General features: G+C 42.2%; 1 protein-coding gene and 1 long non-coding RNA gene across 51 annotated transcripts in view; one reads left to right on the plus strand and one right to left on the minus strand.

Moving 5' to 3' along the window:
• The window catches only part of RIMS2 (regulating synaptic membrane exocytosis 2), a 443,591-nt gene that overhangs the window by 7,066 nt on the left and 415,046 nt on the right, over window positions 1-21,479 (minus strand). For 49 of the 50 annotated variants that reach the window (XM_072151364.1, XM_072151362.1, XM_072151350.1 and 46 more), the window contains 2 exons: window positions 894-1,035; window positions 24-136 (listed from right to left, as the gene is read on the minus strand). In XM_072151364.1, coding sequence (XP_072007465.1) covers window positions 24-136; window positions 894-1,035 — 255 coding nt within the window. Of the gene's footprint in view, window positions 1-23; window positions 137-893; window positions 1,036-10,087; window positions 10,664-21,479 lie in introns of those variants that run through there. The other variant, XM_072151398.1, reaches the window with a different exon arrangement.
• LOC140132509 (uncharacterized) lies at window positions 26-12,280 on the plus strand. Its single transcript, XR_011855666.1, has 3 exons — window positions 26-196; window positions 10,815-10,920; window positions 12,014-12,280. It is a non-coding gene; the product is annotated as an uncharacterized lncRNA (long non-coding RNA).

Genomic DNA, 21,479 nt, shown 5'->3' on the forward strand with positions numbered 1-21,479 from the left:
CTAGGAGAATAGAGGTGACCTACCCATAGAAGGAGTGGCTAACGTCTGTCTTCCAACTAATTGTGCAGGACCAAGTCCATCCAGGAAGTCGCTGAACTGACTGTCAGACCCCAACCGGACCCCGGGAAATATTAGGCTGCGGAGAAGACAAAGGTCATTGTTACAGTAACAGATGATGCAGAGTGGAGATGAATGTGTAAGTTTGGAGTGTAGGTGGTTAGGAGGTAAGTGTCCAGTTACATTGACTACAAGTTTCCAAGCTCTGGATCTGGACTATGCCGATGTTGGAGCTGGGAGCCTATTACACCATTCACATCTCATTGCTCGCCTACATATACTCAATATATGTCCCGGATACAAGGATAAGCAATACATCCCGCTACTTGGTGTCCAGTGAATCACTCCAGTGATTCTCTCCCATCATGATCACCCAAAAAATTCCATGTTCCAAAATGCAATACTATATAACTGGACAAAAACAGCACCATATGGCGGTAACTAACGCCCCTTCAGTTCTGTATTATGCTGCAGCACCATATGGCAGTACATAACACCCCATCAGTTCTGTATTATGCTGCAGCACCATATGGTGGTACATAATGTCCCATCACTTCTGTATTATGCTGCAGCACCATATGGCGGTTCATAATGTCCCTTCAGTTTTGTACTATGCTGCAGCACCATATGGCGGTTCATAATGTCCCTTCAGTTCTGTACTATGCTGCAGCACCACATGGTGGTACATAACATCCCATCAGTTCTGTATTATGCTGCAGCACCATATGGCGGTACATAACGTCCCTTCAATTCTGTATTATGGAGTTGTACAGTGATAAGGGGTCGGGGCGTGTGTCTTGGACCCTATAAGGGTTACAGGGTGGGCTGCCACTTACTTCCCCTCCGAGCTGTAGCTGTTCATACTCCCATCATTAGACTCGCGACTCGCTTGTCTGGTCATCCAGTTCCTCATCTCCACCGCCAGGCCCGTCTCCGTACTCCTCTGGATCGTGCTTTTCAACTTCTTGCCTCCAACTTCTGCCGAAGAGAAGACAAAAAAACTTGTTGAGACTGCTTAAAGGGAACCTGTCACCAGATTTTACCCCATTACACTACTACCCCCCTCAGGTAGGGGGTGAAATGTCCTTTCTAGAATTCCTTCTTTTATTTTAAAATCTCACCGTTTAAAAAAATCCCTTCCTAAGTCAAGTGAAATTGAGCGGAAAAGTCATATTATCTGAGATGAGTCAAGTGTAGAGGCTGCAAGTTAGGTATCACATAAAACGCCCCTATCTTTGGTTCTGTAGTTCCTAGAAACATGCTTTAAATTTAAGAATCTCTTCTTTAAGAACAAACCACAGCCTGGTGGTTCTATGATCTATACATTTAAAAAATCAGAAATATGAAACAGATAAATATTTTTCAGTCCTTTCACACCCAAGTTCTACAGTGTTACCCACTTCATTTAATAAAGTCACCCATCTTTCCTAGATTCCTGAACATCCAACTATTAAAGGAAATCTACCATTTGTTTTCATGTATTGTGAACCAAACATACCTTGAGAATGCTGTAGATACACTGATGCAGAAACATATCTTGTTTAATCCCTGGCTAAAATAACAATTATAAAATTATGATAATGAGGCTCTGTCACCCCTGTGATTGCCCCAGCTCTTCTCCTCACCCGAATTATGCACTGCTCCAGAGAACCTGTAATCACTGTGTTGTCACTGACAGACAGAAGTAATCAATCGCTGCACCACCCCAGCTGCTGTGTATGAGTCATCCAGCTCAGGTTGATAAGTCCTGTCTGGAGAGATCAGGAAGCTCATTGTAATGTTTTCATGAATGGCAGCCAGCATGCAACCCAGCTTCCCCAAGGTCCTGAATTTTATAATTGTTTTTTGAGCAAAACCATTTGGGTCAGGGATTAAACAAGATATGTTTCTGCATTAGTGTCGCTACAGCATTCTGAAGTTATGTTTGGCTCACAATACATAAAGACAAATGGTAGATTTCCTTTAACTAAACTAGTTTTGCCATTCATAAAACGGGAATATTTGGGTAACTGCCTCCATGTGAGCATTAATAATCACTACATGGGTTGTCACCCATCTTTCCCAGATACAGAAATCACTTGTATATTGTGTAATAAGATACAGTCAGGGGGGCGCTGGTTAATTTTGACAGCTGAGGACCTTATTATACAGGATGCTACGACCTGCGGCTGTGTATATGAGCGGCACGTGTTCCTCCACCGCAGGGTCTCGTCTAGCTCAGCGCGCGTTTTGATTGATTCTGGTTCCTTCATTAAAGTTGTAAGAGGCGTAATTGACTATTTCTCTATTTAGACGTCTGAGTGCCGCACGCCGACTCCTCCGAGAACGGGAATTACACGCAATTAAATACATTTTTTAACCGGGACATGTGTGTCGTAAGGTTTTCATCCATTAGTGTCATATTCTCTTGTGTCACATCCATAGCCGAGAGTGTGCACGCACTGTACGCTATATATGGAGATACACTAACTTTCAATGTAACCGAGCTGTCCAAAATAACTAAATTGTGCAATTCCTCTGTAATTCCTTCTGGAAATGTATGAATAACTGAGTCCTACCATCCTTACTGACAAATGGGCGTGTCTGTCACAGGCAGCAATGATTGGTTAGTGTCGGAGACAGGACCCAGGGCTGGTAATACACAGTTTAGAAATGATTTATACATTTCTAGGAGGAATAGCAGAGGGACTATGATGCAGAAGTATAAAAAAAAGATACTGCGGCATTGTTATATTATAGGGGTATATAATAAGTTACTAGAGGTGACGATCTCCTTTGAATTAGATGGGTGCTTTTTAAAAGAAACAGCGCCACCCTTGTCCATGGGTCGTGTTTGGTACTGCACGTAAACACATTTGTTTTAATACAAGAATGCTAAATAGTACATGGGCTCTAAGAAAAGATTTTAAATTAAAAATCTATTCTTAAAAATTCTGTAAATGCAGCAATAATGTACAAGTAGAATACAAAGTAAACCTGATGTGTGAACAAAGCCCAAGGTTATATCATATCAATCATAAATCCCGCTCCATCACTGTATGAAATGTATAATCTGTGATAATAACGGCTTGTGCTCCTGCCTGTCCATCACATCACCATGGACAGCTTTCTATTCATTGGAAGTAATCATAGAAGCTTTCTATAGGATGCCAGCAAGCAGAGATCTAGAAATCCATGAGGAATTGATACAGAAAGTATATTGGAAAGTTGTATAACGCATTACACAAACAGTAGCGATTATATGCTGAAAGTGGATGACCCCCTTAATAGCAGCTATTTTACAGATTTGCTTGCTGTCAGTGAATGAAAAGATTATAGAGATTGGAGCAATGATACCTTCCGGCCTTGAAATGGATGTAGATAATCTTCTAGGATCTAAACAGCATTATAAGTGGACTGACACACTGTAGCAAAGAATCAGAACAATCAGCACAGGAGATCAACGTTGGCTGCTGTTACATTTAGCTCAGACAGGACGGTGTGAATTCGGCAAACTTGTGGGAGCAGGAATGGGTTACATTCACTGACAGCAAGCAGAAAGTGGTAAAGAACTGATGTTTGTGATACAAGGTGTCCTAGTGACTGATGTTGAGTAGTTTTGTATGGTGGAGGTCTGGGGGGGACCCCTGATTTCTAGATGGAAATATGGTAGTGGTCATAGTCCCTATTCGGCTGTCAGCAGTGAATAGACGCTTGATCTGAGTGTGTACAGCGCCATAACATAGTGGAGAGAAGAAGAAGACGCACAACAGAGTAACATGGCCAGGACGCGCTCCGGAAAAAAACATCATCCATATTCACCGTATCCAAGGTAAATGGCAGTAATCATAGAACAACAAGAAAGTATGTGCCCCCCTCCCCCACCCGCGCTCCACAATATGCTGCCATTTATTTCAATGATGCTAATGGACTGAAAATCACAACGGGGGATGGGCAAGAGAATACTATGTACCTATAATAACACATCAGTCGTAAGAACATGACCTACAACTCCAATACATACTGGTAGGTGGATTAGGTTGTAAGATGGGGCTTGTATGAGGTGGATTGTATAAAGGAGCATGGATGAAGGAGCATGTATGATGGAGCATGTGTGATGGAGCATGGATGAAGGAGCATGGATGAAGGAGCATGTATGAAGGAGCATGTATGAAGGAGCATGTATGAAGGAGCATGTATGATGGAGCATGTATGAAAGAGCATGTATGAAAGAGCATGTATGATGGAGCATGTATGATGGAGCATGTATGAAAGAGCATGTATGAAAGAGCTTGTATGAAGGAGCTTGTATGAAGGAGCTTGTATGAAGGAGCATGTATGAAGGAGCATGTATGAAGGAGCATGTATGAAAGAGCTTGTATGACGGATCATGTATGAAAGAGCATGTATGAAAGAGCATGTATGAAAGAGCTTGTATGAAAGAGCATGTATGAAGGAGCATGTATGAAGGATCATGTATGAAGGAGCATGTATGAAGGATCATGTATGAAGGAGCATGTATGAAGGAGCTTGTAAGAAGGAGCATGTATGAAGGAGCTTGTAAGAAGGAGCATGTATGAAAGAGCATGTATGAAGGAGCATGTATGAAAGAGCTTGTATGAAAGAGCTTGTATGAAGGAGCTTGTAAGAAGGAGCATGTATGAAAGAGCATGTACGAAGGAGCATGTATGAAGGAGCATGTACAAAGGAGCATGTATGAAGGAGCATGTATGAAGGAGCATGTATGAATTGAATTTTATGAAGGAGCATGTATGATGGAGCATGTATGAAAGAGCATGTATGAAGGAGCATGTATGATGGAGCATGTATGATGGAGCATGTATGAAGGATCATGTATGAAGGAGCATGTATGAAGGAGCATGTATGAATTGAATTTTATGAAGGAGCATGTATTCATTGGATAATAAAGGGACCAGCTATCTTTTACAGATGAAACACAGACTGAACATGGATCAAAGACTGAACAAAACAGGGATGTATCTATTTTATGTTCCACAAAGGGATCTTTAATGTGAAACCAGATATAGCATAGGTCACATTAACCCTCAATTAGCGTAGTGGTTCTATACGGTATGAAGAGGCTTGTATGAAGGAGCTTGTGTGAAGTGACTTGTATGAAAGGGCGTGGATGAAGGAGCATGTATGATAAGGCATAAAGAAGGATATATAAAATGGATTGTATGAAGGGGCATGTATGATGAGGCATGAAGGGGCATGTATGATGAGGCATGAAGGGGCATGTATGAAGTGGACTGTATGGAGGAGCTTATATGAAAGGGCTTGTACACAACCTGAATCACCTCAGAGTCAGATATTCAATATCAATCCCATAATGCCTCACACTTGTAGTGACAGCGTGTAGCCCAGCACATAATTCTTTTATGTTATGTAATGAATGGGACCTCAGATACTTGGATGGGAGAAGCTCATCCGATGTCCCGCGGCTCGGCCTTTGATCAATCTGTACCAAATCCCGATGAATAAAAGCTTGTATTGTGCTCCGTGGTCAGTGCACTGCGTCACAAGAAGCCACATATTACCCATATTATGGAGAAAGACCACACAACTGTCACCAACATGCGTCACAATGGAAAGAGACAATGTGCAAAAGAAATAAACAATATGAAAGCCACATGGGAATAATATTAACCAGTCCATGAAAGTAATTCTACATAGTGAGGAAAAATGTGGAAATTGACCCCCAACATTGGGAAGGGTCTGCATAAAATTAGGAATGGCATAAATATTGATAATAACATAAGTAAAACAAGCACAGAATAAAAATATGGACCAGGGCACAAGAATAAAGTGGAGACCAAAATCCTCGACAGGCTTCTGCAAAATATCTATAACCCATCGTATATATGATAGATAGATGATAGATAGATAGATAGATGATTGATAGATAGATAGAGAAATGCAAAGTCCAAAGCAGCACAAGCCAGTAAACGATAATCGGTGCAACAGCCGTTGATCCCTTGGCGCGGGTCCTTAATATACGTAGTGAAGAGGCAGCACTCAAAGGGCCACATTTATCACTTTTGTGCGCCTAAGTGTAGTAGTTGCGCCTAAATTCGGGCGCACTGTTTTGCCAGAATTATCACAAGCTACAACCATCTGTGATAAGTTTATTTTCTGCCTCTTATTAATCACTTTACTTTAACACAGTTTAGGCGCAGTTTAGGCGCAATGTTAGATTCGGGCACTTACATGTCATCCTGCTACAAGCTCCTCTCTGCTTCTCCCACAGCTCAGAATGAGAATAACACTCACAGCAGCACCCAGGTGTGTGACACCCAGCACCCAGTGACCTCCTCAGCAGGGGCTTCTCCTGGAGGGGATCCCCCAGTGCTGGTCTCCTGCTGCAACCCTGTAATTCTGCACAATATCCCCCTCAGACACTGTGCAGAATTACATGGGGGACACTTGTTTGTAGTATCTGCAAACTTCTACAAGCTTCTGCAAACTTGTGCAAAGTTCTCTTCTCTCTTGCTGTGAGCTCAGCGTTTGCAGAATATTTGGTAAATAGAAGGTGATGAACTGTAAATAGTCTGCAGCTTCTGTCTGTAATGTATCTAATGTATCTATTATATGTTCTAGTGTCTGGTTGAGCTTTGCTGCTAGAAATGAGCTCTTCTGCAAAGGGGCTCAGTGCTTTCTTCTCAGATAACGCCACCTTCGGGCTGGAGTGTTTTTGCGCCTAAATGCAAAAGTCGCACGTGATGAATCTCATTAGGCGCAGCAAAACATCTGGAATTGAACGATAGATGAGGGAAAGGTGGTTATTTTAGCGGCGCGGCTAATTTGACGTTTAATCGCAAAACGGGCGCAAAAACGGTGCGCCTAAACGAAAAGGCGCAAAAACAACAGAAAAAACAAGTGATAAATGTGGCCCAAAGTGCTGCCTCTTCACTACGTAGATAGATAGATAGATAATAGATAGATAGATATAGAAGATAGATAGATAGATAGATAGATAGATAGATAGATAGATAGATATGAGATAGATAGATATGAGATAGATAGATAGATAGATAGATAGATAGATAGATAGATAGATAGATATGAGATAGATAGATAGATATGAGATAGATAGATAGATATGAGATAGATAGATATGAGATAGATAGATATAGATAGATAGATAGATATGAGATAGATAGATGATAATAGATAGATATGAGATAGATAGATAGATAATAGATATGAGATAGATAGATATGAGATATATAGATATGAGATAAATAGATAGATAGATAGATAATAGATATGAGATAGATAGATAATAGATAGATAGATATGAGATGATAGATAGAAAGATAATAGATATGAGATAGATAGATAGATAGATATGAGATAGATAGATAGATAGATAATAGATATGAGATAGATAGATAGATATATAGATAGATAGATATTAGATAGATAGATATGAGATAGATAGATAGATAGATAATAGATATGAGATAAATAGATAGATAGATAGATAGATAGATAATAGATATGAGATAAATAGATAGATAGACAGATAGATAGATATGAGATAGATAGATAGATAAATAGATAGATAGATAGATAATAGATATGAGATAGATAGATAGATAGATAGATAGATAGATATTAGATAGATAGATAAATAGATAGATAGATAGATAGATAGATAGATAATAGATATGAGATAGATAGATAGATATGTGATAGATAGATAGATATTAGATAGATAGATAAATAGATAGATAGATAGATAATAGATATGTACCTTTTATAAAATGTGCGGCTAATAAGGCTAAAAAAAAGGCATTTGACAAATGAGATGCAAAATATAGACTCAAAAAAAGGTGCAAAAAGAGTTCAGAGAAGGGGGGAATAAGATAAATGACCCCCATTGTATACTGGATGAATCAGGGGCTGGACACATATCTATAATGTCGTGTAGTAAAGACAGGACTGGTGACCGCGCCTACTGGCTGTGAGGTGGTTAATATCTGATCGAGAGAAGTCTCCAATACCAGGGAGGATCATATGTGTTCTATATAGATAGATATTGTATGTATATATATATAGATATGAAATAGATACATATTGTGGATAAATACAATGATAGTTGATAGTGTTAGGCTAAGTTCACACTACCATTCCAACCTCCATTTCTTACCAACGTTAACACAGATTTAACCTATCCATAAAAAATTCCCATTGACATCAATGAAAATTTTATGTCATCCGTTCTGTTCAGGAAGGGTTACGATATCCAGGCATTTTTGGACATAAAAAAGGCGGTGGCTGCACTGCTCGGCTCTGGGTACAAGGGTCCCGTAGTCTGATGCCTGGAGGCTGCTGCAGACTGGGGGCACCCAGAACCATCAGTTATCGCACTGCTTTATGTTCACCATGTCAAAGACCTGGCACCATGGAGTATACAGAACGCACCACCCTATACTAGATATGTTCAGGTATTACCCGCACATAAGATAAGTTACTGGTGCAACTAGTGACATTGTATCCCTTACTGTGGACTATGCCACCTGCAGATAAATACATGGCAACTCTAGATAAGTGCATAACCTATGTCACCTATAGACAAACACATAACCTATGCCACCTGCAGATATAGAAACATAACCTATGGCACCTGCAGATATAGAAGCATAACCTATGGCACCTGCAGGTAGAAGCATAACCTATGGCACCTGCAGATATAGAAGCATAACCTATGGCACCTGCAGATATAGAAGCGTAACCTATGGCACCTGCAGGTAGAAGCATAACCTATGGCACCTGCAGATATAGAAACATAACCTATGGCACCTGCAGATATAGAAGCGTGACTTATGCCACCTGCAGGTAGAAGCATAACCTATGGCACCTGCAGATAGAAGCATAACCTAGACCACCTATAGACAAACACATAACATATGGCACCTGCAGCTATAGAAACATAACCTATGCCGCCTATAGACAAACCAATAACCTATGCCACCTGCAGATATAGAAGCATAACCTATGCCACCTGCAGATATAGAAGCATAACCTATGGCACCTGCAGATATAGAAGCATAACCTATGCCACCTATAGACAAACCAATAACCTATGCCACCTGCAGATATAGAAGCATAACCTATGCCACCTGCAGATAAATACATGGCAACTCTAGATAAGTGCATAACCTATGTCACCTATAGACAAACACATAACCTATGGCACCTGCAGATATAGAAGCATAACCTCTGCCACTTGTAGACAAACACATTTATCTTATTTCCCCCTTCTCTGAGCTCTTTTTGCGCCTTTTGTGAGTCTATTTTTTGCACCTGATTTGTCTTTGTCTTTTTCAAATAAAGTTTTGTTGCGCCTTTTTAGGCACAAATTAATTTTTAAAAAAAGGTGCAATTGTTTGTGCAAATCACACCATTGCCTCTCCTGCAGATAATCAGGACTGGCGTGTTACTCCACAATCAATAAACAACAACATTAAAAAAGGCGCGAACATCTGGAAGCAGGAGAAATACGAAGACAAATTAGGTGCAAACCAGGAAACTGCTACACTCCACAAACTGCTGGAAAAGGGCACAAAAAATTGTGGAAATACTGCAATGTTCCCGAAAAGTCACTAAAAAAGATTATGACCCCTCTAACATATGCCACTTATAGACAACACATAACCTATGGCACCTGAGGTATAGAGTGTAAGCTCTTGTGAGCAGGACCCTTACACTCTTTCATCAGACCATATTATTACTCTATAATGTCGTGTATATTATTTTGTATATGTCCCCCATGATCTGTGAAGTGTTGTGGAATATGATTGTCTGGAGAAATAAAGATTTATCAATATTATGCCACCTGCAGTAAGTACATAACCAATGCCACCTATAGACAAACACATAACCTATGCCACCATACATCCCCTATACCGTCTCCACCTAAATGCTGTAACCTGTAGATCTATACATCGTCTATGCCCCATGCAGACATATGCACAGCTCCTGCCATGTGCAGGTAAGTGCCTGTGCCCCCCGCAGTGCCCACCTTCATCCTCCTCCAGCGAGTTCATGCAGGGGAAGTATCCGGCCAGAGCCTCGAAGGAGGCGGAGAGGCTGCTGCGGCTGTGCGAGCGCTGGATGCGGGCGGCCGCTGATCTCTCCCGCTGCCGCTGCTCTCTGCCCATCTTGGAGGAGCCTCTGTACAGGATCCGCGGCGTCTTGGCTGCTGAGTGACGGACACGTCCGAGGAGAAGCTGAGCCCTGGTGTCCCCGCAGCCCGGCCACTCCGTGCAGCATCCGCGCTCCTACACCGGCAGGCGCTCAGGTGGGGCAGCTGGGGTAGGTGGCTGCTGGGGTAGGTGACTGTTGGAGTAAGATGCTGCAGGGGTAGGTGACTGCTGGGGTAGGTGGCTGTTGGAGTAATATGCTGCAGAGATAGATGGCTGTTGCAGTAATATGCTGCAGGGGTAGGTGGCTGCTGTGGCTCTTGGAGTAGGATGCTGCTGGGGTAAGTGGTTGCTGGGGTAGGTGGCTGCTGGTGGTCCCTGGATGAGAATCAGTTGACACGTGTAGCAGGGAGCTGCAGGCAGCAGGACTGGCACTGAGCTCTCAGCTCCTTCTCTTCTCCTCCCTGCTGGCACCAATGAGCAGAGAGATGTCACCCTGCCAGCCTGCCCCCCACCCACCCAGGAGGAGGACCGGCTACACTGATGATGATGAAGAAGAAGAAGTAAACAGCACTCTGCCTAATGTTTGCTCCATCCACTCCACAGGCTCAGTGCACAGCAGGGTCATGCTCCATTTGCTTTTACAGTATATGCCTGCCAGATGTCCGCAGATTTATGAGAAAGATGTTCTGCAGGTCCGGATCAATGCTAGGTATAAGCCTAAAACCTGCACCTGACAGGAAGGGGGGGGGGGGCTCCACACTGCATGTCAGGACCCTGAGATATACCCACACACCTACAGTGGTCACCAGGAGTGAATCTAAACGATCTACTGCCTGAGGTGAGCTATAAAACAGCCATCTCTCTGCCCCATCCAGTAGTAATATATATCAGGTTATTTTTTTTTTAGTAGGTAGGTTCTCCATGCAGTGTCTCACACTATTTTTAAGATTCAGGTCTTGCTTTGTTGCAGGTGCCCCTGATGCTACACTCCTCCTGATGCTGCACCACTATTTGCCTCCTGAGACATTTGTTATCCATGGCCTCCTTCCTTTTAAAACTGTTTTTTATATTTATGGTAATGACCCAGACAGACTCTGGGGTATGTTACTAGAGCCCCTCTGTGTTGTAGATTCACAGGCTGTTACATTGTCTCACCCCTGTTCCCTTAGCACCTCCCCCCTCTCACTGTGTGAGATAATAGCTGGTGGAGGGGGGCAGTGTAACAACCTATGAAACTGTAGTACGGAGGGGCTCTGGTAACAACCCCCTAGAACCCTTCTAACTAAGAATAATTATAAAAGTTGAAGGAGGAGGGGGAGGCCATGGATAATAAATACAAAAAGGTGACCATGGTCCCGGTGCCTGGATGAGTAAGTGATTTTGGTCTATCATGATGGATTTTGATGATAGATTTCCTTTAAAGAAAATTCCACTAATTCTATTAAAAAAAAAAAAAAACTACTGCATAACAGTCCAGTGCAGAGAGCACAGAGCACAGCAGTGCGAGGACACATCAGCTACTATGAGAATTCATCTTGGGAATTCTTAACACATTTTTACTATCCACACCTGTAGTAGATATCTCTCTGGAAATCTGCAACATTGTATCCAGTGAGGTGACACGTTTCTCCTATATAATCCTATATAATGCTGGTCGCTGAGATCCGTGCATCATATTCTACATACATTTCCTCTTCCCATTAACCTTCCATACTATAGAGCCCCCTTAATGTGCTCGTTTTGGGGGAGCCCCCTCTCTCCCTGCCGGTTTCCTTTCCTAATCTACATAATTGTCTTCCCAGAAGAGGCGAGCGATGGCACCGGGGAAGAGAATGAGAATGTTCTTATCACTTCCTCAAGGAAGAAGAAAACATGTCGTAGCCGAACACCGAGCATCTGTTCATGTGCGGCATCCAATTCATCACAGCAATGAACTGGTGCCTCTAGTACCTACCTGTCACATACCCAGCCGCCCCTTTAACCACAAGCCTGGGGATTCATGGACCCCCTAAAGAAGAACTCTCCCCTCTTCTGTATCAATAAATAATCATATTCCCTATAATATAATTCCAAAGCTTTGTGTACGTTATATCGTTCTTCTGTTATTCCTCATGGAAATTTATGATACATTTACATCTAATTTCCTACACAATCTTACACTTTCCAATCAGTCCTAACAGTATCCTCTGATAAAGGGAATGGTTACTCCTGGTTGTCCAGGGGTTTGGTACATGTCCAGGAGGAATAACGGAGGAGCTGCACAACATAGCAAAAAAAAAAGAAAAAAATGGGGGTCATTTAACTTATTTCACCCTTCTCTTCGCTCTTTTTGCGCCTGTTGTGAGTCTCTTTTTTGAACCTCATTTGTCTTGTGCCTTATTAGGGAAATGCAATGTAATGGAAAATAGGGGGCAACAACACACGGCGAATGGAGGCATAACATTCCCAAAAAGCGCAAAATAGGTGCAAAACAGCCATTACGCAGCAAAAAACGGAAGGGAAAGATAAATGACCCCCATGATGTAGCAACAACCCCCTTGTCTTTTAATAAATAATGACTTTTGTCTAGAGCTACAATTATAAAATATAGTAGCTCCGACTTACATACAAATTCAAGTTAACAACAAACCTACTGCAAACAAACAAACAAACAAACTGCCTGTATTGTACCATGTTTCCGAATTTCTTCCCTGAAATGTATGAACATATGGATAACTGGGAGCTTCCAGTATGGAGCTTGAGTTTTTATACATTCTGATGCTATCTGCGAGGAATTACACTTTATATAGACAACACTATTTGACAATGGGAACAGTAACTTCTGATTTCACAGAGGAATCCAAAAATTTCCAGGAGGAGTAATGGAGGGACAGAACAACAGATTAAAACCAAAAACTCAACAAAAGCTTCCAGAATCAGTTTTTTTTTATGGGAAATGATTTAATTTTACTACAGAGTAGCAGTAGGGATCCTATTAACCATATCATTCCTTAAAGTTTACAGCTCAGCTTTTTATAGACTCTGAATGGTAAAATCTTTCCATGGTATATCACATTGTTTTGCCCTTTGCTGCCTCGACTTACCTATACTAAGGTCCTGAGAATCACCCTGTACCTATTATCTTGTATTATCCTGTATTTTTCCAGGCTGGTGAATGATTGACTACATTTGGCATCGGTAGTCACTTGTCCTGCAATCTCTGTATTACATGCCTCAAGTGGTTGTACCAAGTATTATTATTGTTATTCCCTATCCACAGCAGAGGGGATAACACTCTGATCGGTGATAGAACCCCCACTGATCACAAAAATGTGGGTCCTTTTTCTACTATTTGATTGAGCAGTAGGTTGAGTGTACCTACTGCCACTCCATTCAATCCTATGGAAACGCAAGGCTGGTTATCTACATCACTGCCATAAAACAGCTGAAGATACCAGAGCGCTCTGCTTCTCAATCTCAGACACTACCATAGTACTGAATGGAGTGACAGTAGGTATGCTCAACCTACTGCTTCATGGGTTAGTAAGAACAGAACCCTCATTCTTGTAATTAATGGAAGTCCCAGCATTTGGTTCCAAAACTTGAACCCCCTTCAATCAAACCCCTATCTCTATATATATAGGGTGTAATTTATAGGACAAACCCTTTAAACTACTATCTATCATAAACCAGTGACACTTACTCATAGATCCAGGCACCGGGACTGTGGTAATCTTCTTATATTTGTTATCCATGGCCTCCTTCCTTTTAAAAATCAACTTTTACAATTATGCTAATAAGCCCAAAGGGTTCTGAGGTGTCACCAGAGCCCCTCTGTGCTGAAGATTTACCGGCTGTTACAATGAGCAGAATATGTTTCACCCAATCTCCTGCTTTCTCCTTCCTCCTTCTGCCTGTGTAATCTATTAGCAGCAGCAGGGGAGACCTTTGCTGCTCATTGTAATAGTCCGTGAAGCTACAGCACTAAGGAGCTTGGAGCTTTGGAAAACCAGAGTCCTTCAGGCTTATTAGCATAATTAGCATAATCCTTCTAAAAGTTGATTTTAGAAGGAAGGATGCCATGTCACCTTCCATGTGACACCTGGAGCACTTAGGCTCGGTGGCGTGCGCGGCCATGTTCCCCATCATACACTCGTATATTATACCGTCATCATATGGATGCGGTGGTGTCTATAGCGCTGCTGTCAGTGCATATACTCTCCTGATATCACTCTGTCCTGACATTCTTGGGGGAGTATTTTTAGCAAACAACTCATTAGTATGACATCTGGGAAGATGCGATGAGCGCGGTGATTCATGTGGAGATGTAATAGAGCGCTTAGAATAACAGATTTTTGGACTATATCGGTGAGATGTCTGAAGCTGGAGAATAACGTACAGTATTTTTGAGACGCAATAGTGTAATATGACAGCGGTTATATATAGATACTTCTCTGTAGGGCTGCTAAATCTATAAAATCTGCCCAGCTCCTCCTGCTCTATAACATGCGGCCTGCAAACAGGACACTAGAACGTGCAACAGAAAACGGGCGCATGACCCTTATGTACAATCTGCTTCACTACTTCTGCTCTATAACATTCTGCCTGCAGATAGGACACTATGTACAATCCAATCAGTTCCTCCTGCTCTATAACATGCTGCCTGCAGGTAGGACACTATGTACAATCCAATCAGCTCCTCTCACTCTATAACATGCTGCCTGCAGATAGGACACTATGTACAATCCAATCAGTTCCTCCTGCTCTATAACATGCTGCCTGCAGGTAGGACACTATGTACAATCCAATCAGCTCCTCTCACTCTATAACATGCTGCCTGCAGATAGAACACTATGTACAATCTGCTCACCTCCTCCTGCTCTATAACATGCTGCCTGCAGATAGGACATTATGTACAATCTGCTCAGCTCCTCCTGCTCTATAACATGCTGCCTGCAGATAGGACATTATGTACAATCTGCTCAGCTCCCACTGCTGTATCATAGTATCATAGTATATAAGGCTGGAAGGAGACGCAAGTCCATCAAGTCCAACCTTTAAGAATTAAATAAATGTTTTATCCCCATAACCCGTGATATTTTTTCTCTCCAGAAAGGCATCCAGGCCTCTCTTGAACATGTACATAGAGTCCGCCATAACAACCTCCTGCGGCAGAGAGTTCCATAGTCTCACTGCTCGTACAGTAAAGAACCTTTGTCTATGTTGATGGTAGAATCGCCTCTCCTCTAGGCGTAGAGGATGCCCCCTTGTCCTGGTCACAGGCCTAGGTATAAAAAGATCTTTGGAGAGATCCTTGTACTGTCCGTTCAGGTATTTGTACATTGTAATGAGGTCTCCCCTCAGTCGGCTTTTTTCTAAACTGAATAATCCCAAATTTTGTAATCTGTCAGTGTATTCTAGTCCCCCCATTCCCCTAATAATCCTGGTTGCTCTCCTCTGCACCCGTTCCAGCTCTACTATATCCTTTTTATATACTGGTGCCCAAAACTGTACACAATATTCCATGTGTGGTCTGACCAGGGATTTGTATAAGGGCAGAACTATGTCTTTATCATGAGAATCTATTCCTCTCTTGATACATCCCATTATTTTATTTGCTTTAGCAGCAGCCGCCTGGCTCTGGTCACTAAAATTAAGTTTACCATCCACCAATACGCCCAAGTCCTTTTCAGCTTCAGTTTTACTAAGTAATTGACCGTTTAGAACATAATTATACTTTTTGTTTCCATGGCCCAAGTGCATAACTTTACATTTATCTACATTAAACCTCATCAACCATTTCTCTGCCCATCCCTCAAGCTTCCACAAATCCCTCTGTAATGCTAAACTATCGACCTCAGTATTTATTACTTTACACAGCTTAGTATCATCTGCAAATATTGAAACTTGACTGTGTAAACCCACTACAAGGTCATTAATAAAAATATTAAAAAGAAGTGGCCCCAATACTGACCCCTGTGGCACTCCACTGGTAACATCAACCCAATCTGAGAATGTGCCATTAATGACCACCCTCTGTTTTCTATCACTAAGCCAATTACTTACCCAAATACACAGATTTTCTCCTATTCCCAGCAGTCTCATTTTATATACCAACCTTTTATGTGGCACGGTGTCAAATGCCTTTGAAAAGTCCAGATATACAACATCCACAGCGTCCCCCAGATCCAGTCTTGAACTTACCTCCTCGTAGAAACCAATCAGATTAGTCTGACAGGACCGATCTCTCATAAACCCATGCTGACGCTGGGTTATAAGGTTGTGCACAGTGAGATACTCCAGAATAGCATCTCTAATAAACCCCTCAAATATTTTCCCCACCACAGCAGTTAGACTTACGGGTCTGTAGTTTCCAGGATCGCTATTTGATCCTTTTTTGTATATTGGTACCACATTTGCTATGCGCCATTCCTGTGGAACAAAACCAGTCCTCAGTGAATCTTCAAATATTAAAAATAACGGTCTGTCTATGACGGTACATAATTCATGCAGAACCCGGGGGTGTATGCCATCTGGCCCAGGTGATTTATCTATCTTAGTGGTTGCGAGGCGGCGCCGTACCTCTTCCTGGGTTAAACTGTTGACATTATAAAAAGAATTTACATTATTCCTCATTGTGTCTTCCACCAGGGGATTTTCCTGGGTAAAGACAGTTGAGAAGGCGACATTCAGTAGATTGGCCCTTTCCTCGTCTCCTTCCACCATGACCCCCATGTTATTTCTAAGGGGACCCACACTCTCTGTTTTTAGTTTCTTATCATTTATATACTTGAAAAATAATTTGGGATTATTTTTGCTCTCCCTGGCAATATTTCTTTCAGTCTCTATTTTTGCGGCCTTTATCTGTATAACATGCTGCCTGCAGATAGGACACTATGTACACTCTGCTCAGTTCCTCCTGCTCTATAACATGCTGCCTGCAAATAGGACACTATGTACAATCTGCTCAGCTCCTCCTGCTCTATAACATGCTACCTACAGATAGGACACTATGTACAACCTGCTCAGCTCCTTCCGCTCTATACCATAGGGTCCGGATCCTACATCTGCCTTAAACCTGTCCTAATGTGACCTTAGAGGGAATAAAGGCAGTTGCCATTATCAAATCTTATGGCTTTGGTTCTGTTCGCTGCCCCATTATATTCTCCTGAAGCAGAACATAATGATAATAATTAGCACATGACATCTCGCTGTACCAGGAGCACTTGATCTTGGAGCACCTTACTGAACTCCTCGATGAGAGGGTGGTAATTATACTCTACAACGTATCCTTCTCTGATATAAGGTATTACAGTATAATAACCACAGCAAGGAAAGAGAAGAATACAAAAGATATAGTATTAGGGAAAATTTCTGCCATCATTTGGATCAGCCATGATATCAGATTGGTTGGCTCTGACATTTCAAACCACCACAATTGCATAATTTAAGAGGCCTCCCTGCTTCTTATCAAGCATAGTGCTGTGCATTGTATAGTGGCCGTGTGTGGTATTGCAGCTCAGTCTAATCCATTTGAATCAGAGCTCCAGCATGTCCATCAATAGGGTCCCAGGTGTCTGATATTAAAGGGAACCATTAACCAGATATCACCCCATTATACTAGCAGCCCCTTAGGTAGGGCCTGGACTGCCCTTTCTAAAATTTCCTTTTATATGAAATCTCACCCATTTACCTATAAAAAAAAATATCTTCCAAAGTCATGTGAAAATGAGTAGAGAGGAGTGATATTTTGCCTGAGATGAGTAAAGCAGGGAGAATGCTATGTGGGGTTTTATAAGACCTAGAAACATATTACTGGTGTCATATTAAAGATAAGAATCTCATCTTTCAGAACACAACATGCTTCTGGTTGTATAGAACCAGAGAAACAGGCAGCACATTCTTACATGACTTTGGATTTTTAAAGGAAAATGAGTGAGATTTCACATCAAAGAGCAAAATATATGAAAACATTTCATACCTGACCTTTCATTAAGATTTATCTGGTAAAAGGTATCTAAAACTTGGTACAGCTCCTTTACTGCTGCTTAACCTCAATGGTGTCTTGTCATGTCTCAGCAAGTTCTTTTGCTCACGTTAGACATCGGGGTCCTATGTGCCAACCTCCTGTGCCACCACCAGAACATTCATGACGTTGGTAGAGCTTTGTGTAGGCACTTTCTAAGCTTTTCATACATAGCTTTTCTGTTTTCCAGTAATCTCTCATTTTTGAGAAAATGTAATTTTTCTCTTCCTGCAAATAAGCTTCTCAGTGCACCAGGGGCGGGGTTATGGCTCTGAGTAGCTTATTTGCATAAAGTTAAAACATTTCTCTCAATGTCATATTGACTGAAAGGTTCAGAAATCGATCCAGTTACCACTAATGGGAAACTGATTTTCAGCTGCAATGGGAGGGAATTTTTTTCCCCAAAATTTTTTTATGCTGCTGTCACCTAGAGTTATAGTAATAGCATCTGGACACAGTGCGGCACATTTACTAAGAACAGTGCAGTCTGTGCTAGGTGCAGTGCCCTGTGTAGTGTGCAGGGGGCGCCAGATTCAGGATTTCTGGTGCACGTTTTTCATGAATCAGGCGCCTCCTGCACTGCCCCGACAGAGGGCATCACTTTTTTTTTGGTTCACCTTTAACATGGAGTGTGCAACACAGTTTTGTCAGACTTTGCATGATAAATCCGGCGCACGGTCCGACTGAGCACCGGAACGCCCCCTAATTTGTGTTGCATGATCACTAGTGCAGCCGCGCCACAAATGGGTCACGTGCGAGACAAATGTGGTGCGGTCACTTCTTATATACCTGTGCAAGCAGTTTGCACCTAAAAGAACGTGCAAAGTCCGACAGAAAACTGGCACAAGGTCCTTAGTAAATGTGCCCCAGTGGGTTCTGGTGTCTGACAAGACAGAAAAAATGTGCACGTAAAGGGGTGAGTTACTGCTTAGTCAGAGTTAGCGGCAAATTTATTACTGCGACTTGACAGAATTGTGACGCACGCTGTATGTTAAAGGTTTACATACAGATGGTGCTTCCAGAGCAGTGCAGGGGGTGATTATTTAAGAGCGTGCACTAGTATTCAATACTTCTTCTCGAGACAACAATTAAAGGGGCTGTGAGATGCCAAAAAATTATAGTTTAAAATATTTCTGGTAACATTGCCTCAGCTGCAATACCAGACATGGCCAGTGATCAAGAGTGATGCTATTCTCATTTAAAAGTTGTTCCATTTTCTTAGCTCAGAATACATACGACTGAATGAGTGTTCATCTCTACAGAACAGGTGGAGAGGTTATACTACAGAGAGAGTGTAATATTATTAGGAAGTCTTTCACCTTAAAACACATCAACTACCAGGATGACGGATTGCAAACCAAGCATACTGGTGCGTGCCCCCTCTGGTAAGATCTGCCCTTCTTTTAGATTCTTATGCCCTGGGTTTATATAAAACTATGCATAGGTGTTAATGGAGCCTGGAGCCCCTTAGGCTCATTTGCATATTTTTTAAAGCTTTTTTTTTCCTTTAAAACACAGGCATAAGAAGAGTGGATCCTGCCCGAGGGAGCACACACCAGTATGTCAGTGTGCTTGGTGTACAATCCTTCATCCTGGTTTTAGATGTCCTTTGATATCCGGTAATATGACACCTATCTCTGCTGTACTTACTGTGCATGGCAGCATAGAGAGGCAGCGATGCTCCCAGACAGATCTTTATGTGCATCGTGTAATGGAAGTCTAAATAAAAGCCTTCCTGGAGAAGACATAAAGGAGCGGCCGCTTATAATTCCCTCCTTGAAGTGTCTGAAGACGTGAGGACCATCGCAGTGTAATGATGAGACACAGGCTTGGCATAATCAGGGCTCCGTATCTCTACAAGGGAAATGATCTTGGCAGCTACAAAACGGACCGACTCCAATATTTCTCAAAGTTACTGCAATGTCGTGCAGGGAAGACAAAAATGGATCTCATGATGGGGCCGCGGAGATAACGCGGTTTAGTGATGCAGAGCATGAATGTCTCGTATAAGAATCTCATCTTCTGTATTGGAGCTTAGTCGGAGTTTGCGGCACATTTATTACAGCGGCTCGACAGAATTGTGAAGGACTCTCTGACCCACATTTATCTAAAGAAGTGCAATCTGTACTAGTTGCAGTGTCCTGTGTAGTGTACAGGGGGCGGCAGATTCAGGATTTCTGGTGCCTGTTCTTCATGAATCTGGCGCCCCCTGCACTGCTCCGGCAGAAGGCACAAACTTTTTTTTGATGCACCTTTAACATGGGGCTTGCAACACAATTCTATTGGACTTTGCATGAAAAGTGTGGCGCACGGTCCGACTGAGCACCACTGAGCGACTGAGTCCAGTTCAGTCCATTTCGTGTTGGGAATAGTGCAGCCACGGCGGAAAGGTGTCCCGGACACTTTATGTGCAAGCAGTTTACACTAAAAAGATGGTGCAAAACACTGGTGCATGGTCTATAATAATTGTCACAGTGTAAATTGCTCTATGATTTATCTGTGTAGCACTGATATAATACTGTATACTCAAGTATAAGCCGACCCAATTTTACCACCAAAAACTGGGAAAACTTATTTACTCAAGTATAAGCTGAGGGTGTAGTATACAGCCAGCCCCATATAGTATGCAGCCAGCCCCATATAGTATGCAGCCTGCCCCCTGTATGCCAAGCACATTAAAAAAAAAAAACGTAATACTCACCTCGGCTCGGCTCCTCTTCTTTCTTCTCTTTGCTGTAATAGCGGGCAGAGTCGCGTCCATGCGATCTGTCGGCCGGTCTGGCAGATGACATAGACGCAACTCTGCCGGCTAGAGAAGAAATAGAGAAGCCACGCCAAGGATCCGGGCGCCAGGGTTTTTTTTTTTAATTGACCCGTGTATAAGCCGAGGTGAGGTTTTTCAGCACATTTTTTTGTGCTGAAAAACCCGGCTTATACACGAGTATATACGGTAATCTGCACCCATAGTGCAATTTATCCTATGGTTTATCTGTGTGACTCGGATACAATATCTGGACCAATAATTCAAATTGCCCCATGACATAAACTTGATAGAAGAATCCCCCCTTAACACATGCGGCTCAGTTCACACCCGAAGTTTACGTTACGCTTTCCGTTTTAGAGGAGGGGGCACTCTTCCATCCCCTATCGACGTATCTGCTATTAGACCCTGATATAAACCATAGAAAGGGTAAAAAAAAAAAGCACGTTATACGAAAATGTGAAAAATCCCATATTAATCAGAACACATGGAAGTATGACGG

This window comes from Engystomops pustulosus, chromosome 5 (genome assembly GCF_040894005.1).
Source record: "Engystomops pustulosus chromosome 5, aEngPut4.maternal, whole genome shotgun sequence".
In the NCBI taxonomy this organism is placed as follows: domain Eukaryota; kingdom Metazoa; phylum Chordata; class Amphibia; order Anura; family Leptodactylidae; genus Engystomops; species Engystomops pustulosus.